The sequence below is a fragment of the Chelonoidis abingdonii genome, chromosome 24 (genome assembly GCF_003597395.2).
Source record: "Chelonoidis abingdonii isolate Lonesome George chromosome 24, CheloAbing_2.0, whole genome shotgun sequence".
Classification (NCBI taxonomy): domain Eukaryota; kingdom Metazoa; phylum Chordata; order Testudines; family Testudinidae; genus Chelonoidis; species Chelonoidis abingdonii.
Window position 1 is genome coordinate 13,003,870 of NC_133792.1, and position 12,116 is coordinate 13,015,985.

Here is a 12,116-nt window from a genome sequence, read left to right on the forward strand (position 1 = left end):
AGCTGGTGAGGGGGCCGGGGCGTGTGCGCGGGGGAATGAGCTAGTGCTGTCTGCGGGGGGGGGGGGGGGACGTTTCCTGACCAGCCTTCCTAGGGCGGGCGGGGGCACCGTCTGTCTGGCTCCTGACCCCTGATCCTGCGAGTTATTCTGGGCCTACTGTCCCACCTCTTTCCGTCCTTCAGAGCTCCCCTGTGCTCCAGCTGGAAGCAGCTGGGGCCCAAACAGGGCAGGAAGGTGTACAGGAAACCCCAGTGTGAGCCCATGTGTCCCAGTGACTCCCTGTTCCCAGAACAGAATGGAAATCCAAGCCTGAAAAACAGGAAAAATCAGGAATGAGCATCCTTCTCTTGGTAAGGAAGGGGCATCAGTAATTACAAGAACATTCCCCCCTCACCCCCCCAGTAAACACAGGGAGCCCCCACACCCGATCTGCCTGCTCCTCTCCCCCTCAGTCCCAGCCCTTATGGGTCTGGAAGGATTCCACCCAATAGCTTCACCTCCCCAAGGTTCTGGCTCAACTGCCATGAACTCCAGAGACCCCCCTGAGCCCAGCAGACATATGGAGCCTGACCCGGCTCATGCCGTCCAAGCTGATTTGAGGAGAGATCCTGCAAGAAAGACCTCATTCTTCTCCAGTTGCATTAGGGACGCTAAGCCCCACACCAGGAGCTCAGGGATGGGGCAGGGGGAGGGGATGTCAGGGCTCTGAGAACTTCACATGAAAACACGTTTGTTCTCTTAGCTGTTTAACAAGGACTTCTGGTGCCTGCCCAAGTCAGGTCATTCTCCCAGCTGGGAAAAGCCCTGTAGCCTTGAGTGACCCAGGACTTCCCCCTCCTCCTTCAGGCAGTACATGGCCCCAGACAGGAACAGCTCTGTCGGTCTTTCTTGTTACAGGGAACAGAGGAAATAAACACGTCCACAGTCACTATAGCTGCAACTGTTAGGACTTTCTGTTGTCCTTACAGCCCTGTTGGTATATAGCATGTACTAGATCACGAACCCTCCCTCTACACCTTCTACAAGTAGCCATCCTAGAGGAAAGTCCCAGCTAGGATTACCCTGTAACCATGCTTTAGGCTGCTCAAAAGCAGAGCTCCTGCTGGAGCATTACCCAGAAAGTGGCCTGTCTGGGAGTGAGTCAGGGTGAGCGCAGGACATTCTCCCTGAGGCCTGTCACGGGGTGACCGAAGGACTTGCCTGGGGGCACGTGGACCATGTTTTCCTGCTGTCACTCTCTCATCATCATTAATGCCTTTTGGTTTCTTCTAGTCCCACTGATGGCCCAGAATCCTGCAGTGAATACGTTAAGGTAAGAAACCCTCCCCTTTCTACTGCATGTCTTTTCACTGCTCTCCTGACCAGGCGAGCCCACTTCTCCTCTAAAGATCAGCTGCATCCACGTTTCAGCAGCAGGGCGGAGTGTGCAGCCTGCTCTCAAGAGCCCCTAGAGTGGAGCATCTTTATGGTCTGTTGAAATCCATCAGAGCTGCAGGAAGTTGGTTGTTTCTCCTATTCCATTTGCTCCAGTAAGTGCATTAATATCACAGAGTGAGAGATGCTGAGGGATCAGCCTGTGGATGGTGTCTTATTGCATGCAGGGCTTGGGAACCTCATTTGCTATTTCTGCTGCTCCATCCTCCTCGCCTATGTAGGGCTGAGTTTCCCCCAGTGGGAGCTTCCCACTGCTCCCTTTTGGGGTCTGGAGAGTGCTGATGAGCACCCTGCGGCTGCCAGCAGGACTTTTCATGGATAGAGACAAGCCTGAGCCATTGCATGTGAATCCAGAGCTGCATGTCACCCCTGTTCCCAACCCACGTTCAGCCCATTGTAGATTCCCTCTTCAGAGATGGAGTAGGGCTGGGCAACATGGAGTATGATGGCAGTGTGTGTAGACGTACCCAAGCTCACTCAGGTACCAGCAGCAGTGAAGCCACAGCAGCGTTTAGCGTGGACTAGTTGCCCAAGTATCTAGGGGCCCTGGCTGGCTTGTACAGGCCATGCTGAAGCCCATACTGCTCCAGCTTCACTGAGGTGAGTACCCACCCCAGCTAGATTAAAGCTGGCTCAGGTAGGTCTGCAACCACCTCTCTGGTTACAGTGTAAACATGCCTCAAATGCACCCCAGGCCTGGATCCAGGGCTTTGGTTCAGACCAACCTCTCATGTGCCGAACCCTCGTCAGCTGGAGGGTAACTTCGCTGACACAAGAGGCCTTTGAGGCTGGTAAGTGGGCTCACGAAAGGGAGACAGTAGAGGGCATCCCCTCCCTCCTCACAAGCAGCTCTCAGAGGGGGAGCTGCCTTCATTTCATGCTCTCTCTCTCGGGGACACAGCCAGTGTGGGCCGTGGCAGGTGCCGTCTCCTCACTCAGCCTTAATAGGAGAAATGCAGCATTTCAGCCACTCGAGCTGTCACATGAAAGTTGGTGCAAATCTCTCCAAATCCTCTGCAAAGACCCTGCTTATCCTCCAGCAAACTAGTCACATTCTTGAGGGCTCCGTGCACAGTGCCAGGAATTCACTTGGGAGATGGCTGGCTTTATGGAAGAGTGAGCCTCTTTCCGCAGGCTTCCTGTGGAGCTCTTTGAAGAGGCAGGGCTGGAAATGCTTGGCTCAGGAGATGGGGATGCAGAGTTTTTCCATGGGCCAGAGAGTTTCACCTCTGCACTAGCAGTTCAAATCCAACCCAGCTCGGTAGTGAATGGAAGTTGCCCCCAGACACTGTCTGTCTGATGGCCTGTTATATGAGCTGCTGTTTCAGTCCAGTTCCCAATGGGTCAATGTTCCCAGCCGTAGGCCCAGGGTTCAAACTGGCTAGTGATTTTGGGTGCCCAGCTGGAGATACTATAGTGGAGCCTCTAGAAGAATCAGGTCCCTTGGAGGGTGGTCGGTTGGGTGCCAAAGTCAGGAGCTGCTCTTGAAAATCTTGACAGCGGCACGAGGTGGCAGGTTCATGAGGCAGAGATGATGGAGTCTGAGTTATGCGCCTGCTCCTGGAGGGGGTCCCCCCAGGTCCAGGGCTGAGGCAGTGAGAGGGAACGGTAGCATGGCCATTGTTCATCACTAAGGGGAAGACTCCAGGTCGTAGGACCATCAGTCCAGAACCTTTCACCAGCACTGATCAGTTTTTGAAGGCAGTTGTTCTTGACCTTCTCCATAGTGAGACCCCACTCCCAGCTAGCAGTATGGGAAAGGCAGGGTGGCTGCATGCCATTAGGGCAGTCGAGACCAACTAACAGCCCCCAGGTTAGAAAATCGACACCGCCAGAAGCAGGAAGTCCTTGGCTCTAGAATTGGTTCCTTATGTCCACGTTTGGTCAGCATCAGGGCACCAGTGAGGCCCCTCTGTTCACACAGGCATTGTCCTGAGCATGGTGATGATGGGGGGGCAAGGGAGAGGAAACATGCTGAGGCGGCAATGATGGAATTCGGTTTAGCCGACGTTGATTATTGTTGTTCTATTTGTTCGTGCACCCAGAGCCTTAACGATGGGAACATTTTATAAATCATGAACTAACTAAAAGAGAGAGAGATGGGAATAAGCCATGGAGGCCTTCAGCTTGGTGAGCCAACAGAACCCCCAGCTGCCAGGGTTCTGGTCCAGACTGAGCTTGTTCATCCTTTGGGTCAGTTGTTGTTGGGGTGGCGTTGAACTGGGCTGGTTTGTATTTTGTCTGATGCTGGGTGATTCGTTTTGATGGTTAGCGTGCGAGGTCACAGAGAGCCAGCGTGGGTATGTCACCCCCAGCTCCACACATAGACATCCCCTAACAGCTGTGGTGATAGGAGCTAGTGGAGTCAGCTACAGACAGACAGAGTCACTGCGGAGATTTACATGCACAGACTGGTAACTTGCCGCTGTGCACCTCACATTCTCACTAGGCTGTATTCACCCCGGACACAGGGCCAGGTCAAGGCCTATGCACCCATTTAAACCCTAGCTTGAGGCCTTAAGTGGGACTAAAGCGATGCAAAGGCTTCATGCTGGGCCCTAGCACAGGATTGACTTTCCTTGACACCTGTCACCTACATGCACTTATCCAAAGAAACCCATCTCGGGTGGTTATTCATACAGTGGCACAGGTGTATATGGCGCTTTACAGGCAAATAAGAGAAGATCCTTGTGCCCAGAACCTTCTCATCTAGATGAAAGTCAGTTGCACCCCCAGACAGCCTGATCCTCAGCCAAGCACCCAGCAGCCTTGAGTTCCATGGTGAGAATTTCACTGGCCCCAGGTGGGAACTATGTGTGCTGCTGTTAGTCCTTTCTGCCTGCCTGCAATACTCTTCTCCCCTCCTGGGAGCCAACACTCCCCTAAAGTCAGTGAGTCCTGGGCTCCTTTCAGGAGCTGGTGCTGCACACAGAAGACTAGGGTTGGAAGAGACCTCAGGAGGTTCTAGTCCAACCCCCTGCTCAAAGCAGGACCAACCCCAACTAAATCATCCCAGCCAGGGCTTTGTCACGCTGGGCCTTAAAAACCTCTAAGGATGGAGATTCCACCACCTCCCTAGGTAACTCATTCCAGTGCTTCACCACCCTCCTAGTGAAAAAGTTTTTCCTAATATCCAACCTAGATCTCCCCCATTTGAACTTGAGACCATTACTCCTTGTTCTGTCATCTGCCACCACTGAGAACAGCTGAGCTCCATCCTCTTTGGAACCCCCTTCAGGTAGTTGAAGGCTGCTATCAAATCCCCCCTCACTCTTCTCTTCTGCAGACTAAATAAGCCCAATTCCCTCAGCCTCTCCTCATAAGTCATATGCCTCATTCCCCTAATCATTTTTGTTGCCGGGTATAATGCCTTCTCCTGGATGGAGGGTTACCAGCTGGGACAACTGGTGTTCTCTCATTCCAGCAAGAGAGCAGTGTCCATTCCAGGCAGAGGGGGATTCCTTTCTACAGAGATTCCCCTTCCTAGCTGCTATGGGGTAAAGACATTGCCAGTCCAAATGGCCATAATAAACCTAACTGCATAACCATGTCTTCTCCAGCAATGAGGGACATTGGTCTGCCTCCAGCGCGGGCTCCACGTAACCTAGATGCGCTGACCACCTTTTGCTAGCTGTCCTGCTTCCCCATCATCACTTCCCCACCTCCTGAGACCAGATCAGATCCTTCAGTCCCAGCTTCTCCCTGCGGGTGTCACTGCAACCAATGGTGCACTAGTACTGCCTGTGGGAGAGCACCCAGCCAATGGGGGTCCCCAGCAGGAGTTGCTGGAGGGAGTGGTGGAGCTGCAGTAGTTGGGGAGAGCTCCCAGCTCCAGCCTCTCTCAGAAAGAGGTACATCTGGGAATAGGGTAGCAGCGCTGGCCTGTTGGGGATCTGCATTGGTACAAGCCTGATTCTCAGGGGCTCAGATTTCTGTGTGTCTGAATGTGGTGCAAGTAAAATGATAAGTGAATAGAATGAAGCAGCCCAGCTGTTCTGCAGCAACCAAGCGAAGAGAGAGAGAGGAGGGAGCATGCACACCTCCCTGCTTACACTCCGCGAATGAAGGTGCAGGCACAGTTGAGTACTAGCAAAGCCTAGAGTTCCTAAGAGAATGGGCCAAGCTTGGCACTCTCTGACTACAAAACCTGGCTGGGGTTGACTTTTCATCAGCTCTTAACCCCCGGTGGGTTTGCTCCTGGTACCACCAGAGCTGTTCTCACAGCCCAGTCCATTCACCAGTACCATGGAGAGCATCTGGACTGGGAAATGAAGCCCCAACAGGTTCCCATGCAGCCAAGCAGAGCAAGGATGGAGCACTTAGACTGCAGCCCAGAACCCAGGTCTGCTTGCTGAATCTATTTAGAGTCCAGGTTGCTAGCGTGAAAAAGCAGGCAGGCTGGGCAGCGTCCCTTGAGGAGCCCTGGGCATACAAAAGTGAGTGTGCCACTGTCCCCAGGGGAGCTGAGTGCTTTATTTGCTGGCTCTGTTTGCTCTCATTCAGAGTTTCATTCTGATGTGGGAGCAGCTGCTGCCACTGGCTGATGCGCTCCTGTGTGCAGTAGCAGTGCAGAAATGACACAGTCAAGTAGCAAACCACATGCCACCTGAGCTAGTGTAAACGCCGGACAGCAGGGAGGCCAGTGGAACAGGGGGTGGCTGGCATCCCATTGGGCAGGACAGGCCCAAATCTGCATTGCTTACACTGTGTGTGGTCACTAACACACGTGCAGAGTGCTACTGTCCTGGTCTGGCCCACTTTGAGCCCTGACTACTCCCCTTCGCATCCTGAGGAAGAAAGGCCCCCCAAGGCCCAGGGGAATGGCTGGTACTGTGAAAAGGGGGAGTGCTGAAGGCCAGAATTGCAGGCCACAATCCAAATGTCACTCTGTATGCAATCTGATTTCACTCTGTATGCAATCCCAGGCTCTTCAGAGAGCTGCATTGTGGCACAGATCAGGCCTGGCACGCAGAGAAGAGATGGAAGATAGCTAGACATAGGTTATGTACCCATCAGCACAGGAGCTCAGGGCTGTACCAACCAGCGCTGCTTCCCCAGAGAGGAGCTGAGTCCTGCCAGAGCGCCAGCTCTGTCTAAGAAAAGCAACAAAATCCTTCGAAGAGGTACAGGCTTTTCAGGAAGAGGAATCACAATCAGATTCTTTCAGTTCAGCGTCTCCCTGTAAACCACCATCTGTTCTGTCCTTCAATCTCATTCAGGAAGAAAGAGGAGCCTGTGCTCTCCCCTTCCAGCAGTGAAGGGCTGTAAATGCCTATGGGAATGTGTGTGTCACTGTCTCCATTATCAAACAAAGACGAGAAGGGAATTCGATTCCATGTTCACGTGACAGATTTCAAACACACACGCTGCACTCCACCATCGATGGCATTTTCACAAGCACGTGGCATTGGGCACTATACTCCAGTCTGCTGAGACCTGGATCACCACAGCCAACCATTCACTCACAGCCTCTAGGATCCTGGGACTCTGCCCTGTGCTGCTCTTCCTGCCTCAGTTACCTCTTGTGTGGATGTGCCATGTCCCATGCTGGGGAGAAAGGACAGCCTCAGGGGTAGGGCACTGGCTTGAGATGTGAAAGACCCAGATTCAATTCCCTGTTCCACCATGGACTTCCTGTCTCACCTCGGGCAAGTCACAGAGCCTCAGTTTCTTTCTGAGAAATGGGATGATAAAGCTTCCCTGCCTTCCAGGAATCCCAGAGAGGAGGTGGGACCACTGGGATAGAAGCACTGCCCATTGAAACATCACAGAACAAAACCCCTATGACTGAATCAGCCACAGGTCCCCAGACAGATCCCATGTTGTATCTGTTTCCTTTCTGATCTTCCCAGGCATGGTTCTGTGTGGAGCTGCCACTGTGGAGACGTGTCTTTCTTCAGCAGCATTTGCTTTGTCCTTTCCTCAGGGTGCGAGGGACTTGTTTGAATTAATTACATCAGAAAATGTGCTGTTCATACGTTAACTGCAGCAGAAATATCTGTGTGTGTTAGCAGTTACCTAGCTCCTTCAAGGCAGCAATAAACACCTACTGTTAAATACCAAGCATGTCTGTACCACCGTTGCCCAGGTGCATGCACTTCCTGGGACTTTGGGGGTGGGGGCATGACTGGCAATTGCATGGGTGGGGATTATTATATCTCCCTGCAGCATTTGGCACTCCAGACGTTTGTAAGTAACTTGCAGGCTCATCCTTCTCCCCTATCCTCTCCCACACACCTGCCTTCTCACCCCCAAAGTTTTGATCAATCTGGGCCTCTAATCCTGCTCTGATCTATCTAGTCTAATGCTGGCAGCAGCAAAACAATCACTCAGGAGAAAGTGGAGAACCTCCTAGGATGCCCCACGTGCTGGGTTACAGGATGGATAGAGAATTCCTCCCATCCCTTGTGAGCCACCTTGCAGCCTAAGATTTGATTTCCCTTAGATAACCAAACAGGACCCTACGTTTTGCTTTCAATACAGGGCAGCTGACACTGATGGCAGCTGTGCAGAGGGATGGGTTTCTGCTGGCTGGGACTTGCGCCTCTCCCAGGGCCAGGTCTCCTTTCTCCAGAGCAAGCTAAGAAACTACCCATTAAAGAGTGAAGGGAAAACCAACCAACCAAATGTCAGCCTAGTTTGGAGAGAACCCAAAAAGAGGGCAGGAATATGCCTGGCCTATGGGGCTAGGGAAGAAAAATCAGTGGTACCAAATGGACCCTGGAGGCCAAAAGCATTCCAGATGTTACTCCATAGAAGCCACTGGCATGACACCAGGGATGAATTTGGTCCCCAGCACACAGGCTTATTATCACTGTGAGCCCCTGCTGTGAGCAGAGATCGGCTGGTACAGTTTAAGTTTGGTAGGAGGCGTCTCCCTTGATGTGCCAGTGGAGTTTGTTGAATCAAAGGGGATTATGCTTGGCAGGGGGCATTGGAATACAGGGACATGTGAATGGGCCTGGGTGAGAGGGTGCTTGGGCTGGAGAGGGTTAAACAAGGTGTGAACCGGAGTCCCCTTCCCCCCCCCCCCGGGTTTAGTTACTCCTTTGATTAAAGAGTGTAAATGTGAGAAAACAGAGCTGGTGCCAATTAAAGCTGGCTCCCTTCTCAGAGCTTGTCCCCTGGGAACCACCCCTTCTTGGAGGCTTGTTAGCACAGCCAGTGTGGAAGACTATCCTGCATGGGGCAGCTGGACCTCCTGGCTGTAGCAAAGGACTGGCAGATCTGGATGAGGTGCCCTGTGGAGAGTCAAAGATGCCCTGCAATGTGATTGGCTAGAGATCCATGGGGGACAGCGGGGTGGGAAGACGCGGGGAGGCAGGGATGGGATGGGAGGTGCCCGGGCACCCCTGGAGCCTGCCAAGACCCCCCCCCCGACCGTGCAGCCCACCACCAAGGGCGCCCCCCCCCTCAGCGAGGGTGGGGATGGCAGGGTCCAGGTGAGCTGGGCGCCCCCGTGAGCGTGGGGGGGCAGGCAGCCTGTAGGTGAGCGGGGCACCCGTGGTGGGAGGGGGGGTCCCAGCTGGGGTTGGCAGGGCTCTCCGCGGGCTCCGAGCTGGCTGGGGGCCGGGCCGAGCCCGAGCCCCGCCCCCAGCCTGACAAGGGATGAGGTAATCGGGGAAGCGGCTGAAATTGAAGTCCGGCCGCGGCGGCTGCAGGAGGGAGCCGGGAGCGGCAGGTGCAGCGGGGGCCGGTCCTGGCTGCAGCACCGGGCCCCGGGGAGGCGCCATGACCGAGCGGTGCAGCCTCTGGAGCGCTCTGTCGGCGGCCGCCTGCTGCTTCTACCGGGGATCCTTCATGCAAGTGCAGGTGAGGGGCTGGGCACGGCCGGGGGGGCACTGGCTGGCTGCTGTGGGGCATGGAGCCGGGCATGGCAGGGGGCAGCAGGGGACACTGGCTGGCAGGGCAGGGCAGCAGGGGACACTGGCTGGTTGCTCTGGGGCATAAGGCTGGGCAGGGCAGGGGGGAAGCTGGCAGCAGGGGACACTGGCTGGTGTGGGGGGCAGGCATGGCAGGGGGCAGCTGGAGACACTGGCTAGCTGCTGTGGGGCACAGGGCTGGGGACTCACTCTTGGGGTCAGGGGAATGGTGATGGAGCTGGGACCTTTTCATGCAGACCCTGACATGCAGGGGGCAGAGGTCAATTCCACTAGCCACTCCAGACTGGGGACTGCTTGTGGGGAGGGGAAGCTGGAGCTGGGCATCCCTGTGGGGCAGGTGCTGAGCTGGGTGAAGGAGCCCTAACTTACTGAGAAGGAGAGGTAGCACAGGTGTGAAGGGAGCAGCATGACTCAGGATTTGGGGGGCAAATCACCCTCATGCTTGGCTGGGTCTCTGGGGTGCCATGGGGCAGGTAAATGGGGTAGGGAACACCCTGTGTCTCAGTGCCAGGGAGACAGTGGCAGCCCCCTGGGCTGGATTTGGCAGCACAGGAAGAAGATGCAGGTGCCAGCAGGGATATGAGGAGGGGGCAGTGAGCTGCTGTCCACTGCGAGGTGAGGAAAAGTGGGTCAGTCACCCCCCACTGCCTGGCTGAACCTTGCTTGGCTGCTGCTTTGAGGAACATAGCTCTTGGGGCTTAATCATCAACTCTTCTCCCTTCCTCCCCAGCCTGTGTCAGCAGCAGGTGGCCAGCTAGGTCTGTTCCCCACTGGTGATGCAGATCTGTCCCTGCCTTCAGCACTTGTTGGCACCACTCAGCTCTGGAGAGCGACTGAGTCAGGCTAGTGCTAACTGTGTTGCAGCCACTTGCTCTGCAGAGCCCTGCTGAGCAATCGAGATGGGGAGACAGGGCTGCAAAGGCTCACCTGGCACAACAAAGTCAGGTCAGGGACTGGGAGCTAAATCTAGCCCCCTCTCCTGCTGCAGTTGCTTCCTTGTATGTGCTGCCCACACCCCAGCTGGGGGAGCAGTGAGGATTCCCCCTGCTTTCAGACACAGCCAGTCTGCTTTGCAGGCTCAGCAGCAGCTGCCTGCCACAGGGATGCAGCAGGGAAAGTAGCCAGGTCCTAATGCATGCGTGTGTCACTTGCTGGGTACCTGCACTGGCAGCAGGGTTGGTGTTGGAGGGCTCCAGAGCCCTGAGAGCCTGGGGCAGGGGGAGAAGATGCTCTGTTTTGTCTGACAGGGTTTTATTAAATACAGTTTCATGAAAAGTGAATCAGTCTGGTTGGGACTCAAAAACCAAAATCCCTTCCCCAATAGCATGAGGCCAGTTTTTTAAGCAGTATTTCATTGTGGGTTGACAACAGCTGTAAGATTGGAATAATCATCCCTCCTGTCTCCCCGCCACACACACACTTTGCCTTATCTAGTTAGGCTAGACTGTGAACTCTCTGGAGCAGGGGCAGTCTCCCACTAGGGCCATATACAGCACCTAACACAACAGGGCCCTGACCTCAACTGGACTACAAACACTACTGAGGAATACTCCACATTTGGTCCTGTTTTCAAGCCACCTTTCCCTTCAGCCATTCTCTCTCCCCTTCACCAGACTGGATTAGCTGAATACAAGCTAAACTGAGTACAGAACCCTCAGTTTCTAGGCTTTTACAAGGAGTATTTTTCCCCCACACAGCCCAAAAGAGCAACAGAGTCTGAGCCTCATAAGAAAAGCCTTTTTGCCCCCTGCCTTTGTCACTTCCTTTCTGTCACTTGCTGCCCAACCCAACGGGTCTGCCCATGACACCATGCAACATGCTGGACAGTCAGAGACATAGGAAGAGCAAAGCTGACATGTAGTTACAGCAGTGTTGTCAATGTGCTGTGTTGAGGTTGGCTGGTGAGCAGATACAATCCAAAACCTAAGACACCCAAATCAGACACACAATGCTTCTACCAGGTGTTACCAGTGCTCCACTACCACCATTGGCCCTGGGGCAGGGGGCGGAGGGAAGAAGGCACCCTCTTCCCTGCAGCTCACTATGTGCAAGGGTGCATTTAAATCCCCTCTTAAAAAAAAAAAAAGACTTCTAGACAGCCTTTTGGTGAGAACCCACCCCGCATCAGCTAGAGACTTACACCAAAAAGTCTCTATGGTTTGAAGTTCAGCTGCTTAGCCTCTGCTACTGCATTGGCTGAGCCTGACTTCAGCTAAAGGATGCTTGGGAGTCAAGGAGCCAGGGCCCTGGCTCCACCATGGTACACCTGGTGTCACCACTTACACTTGTGCAGAGCAGGTGTGAAATACTACTTGTGTTGGTGCTGGGGCAGTAGCAAGCAGTGGAGAAGTAGGTCCCTGCCATCTCCATTTCCCATCATACCAAGGATACACCAGGTGTCTGGCAAGTGACAGGAGTGGAACAGAGCATTGTAAGAGTCCAGCTGTATTTGACTGGAAGTTCAGAGGAGAGTAATTAGTACAGGATGGGTTAGAAAAAGACAAACCCAAGAGCTGCGTAGAAGGGATGACTTACCGCTGGCATGTCCCCTCCTGGCTGGGCACAGTGTACAGCATCCTCTCCTGTAGTAGCCCCTATTAACAGCCAGTCTGGCCCTGGGGTGGTCTACTGCTTCTCAGGATTCAGCCCCCCAGCTGAGTCACATGATGTCTCTCCCATAATAGGGTAACAAACAAGTGTCTAATCCCTCTGCCTGGTCTGCCACTCTTGAATCTGAGCCCAGTAGGTTGTACACCCTTTTCCTGGGCTTTGTACCACCTTACCAGGGGAATGCAAGCC

The 12,116-nt window shown here is 54.2% G+C and overlaps 1 protein-coding gene across 3 annotated transcripts in view; it reads left to right on the top strand.

Moving 5' to 3' along the window:
- SH2D3C (SH2 domain containing 3C) overlaps positions 1-12,116 on the top strand; it is a 51,082-nt gene that overhangs the window by 14,733 nt on the left and 24,233 nt on the right. For 2 of the 3 annotated variants that reach the window (XM_032797913.2, XM_032797914.2), the window contains one exon: positions 1,273-1,312. In XM_032797913.2, coding sequence (XP_032653804.1) covers positions 1,273-1,312 — 40 coding nt within the window. Of the gene's footprint in view, positions 1-1,272; positions 1,313-9,151; positions 9,247-12,116 lie in introns of those variants that run through there. The other variant, XM_032797915.2, reaches the window with a different exon arrangement.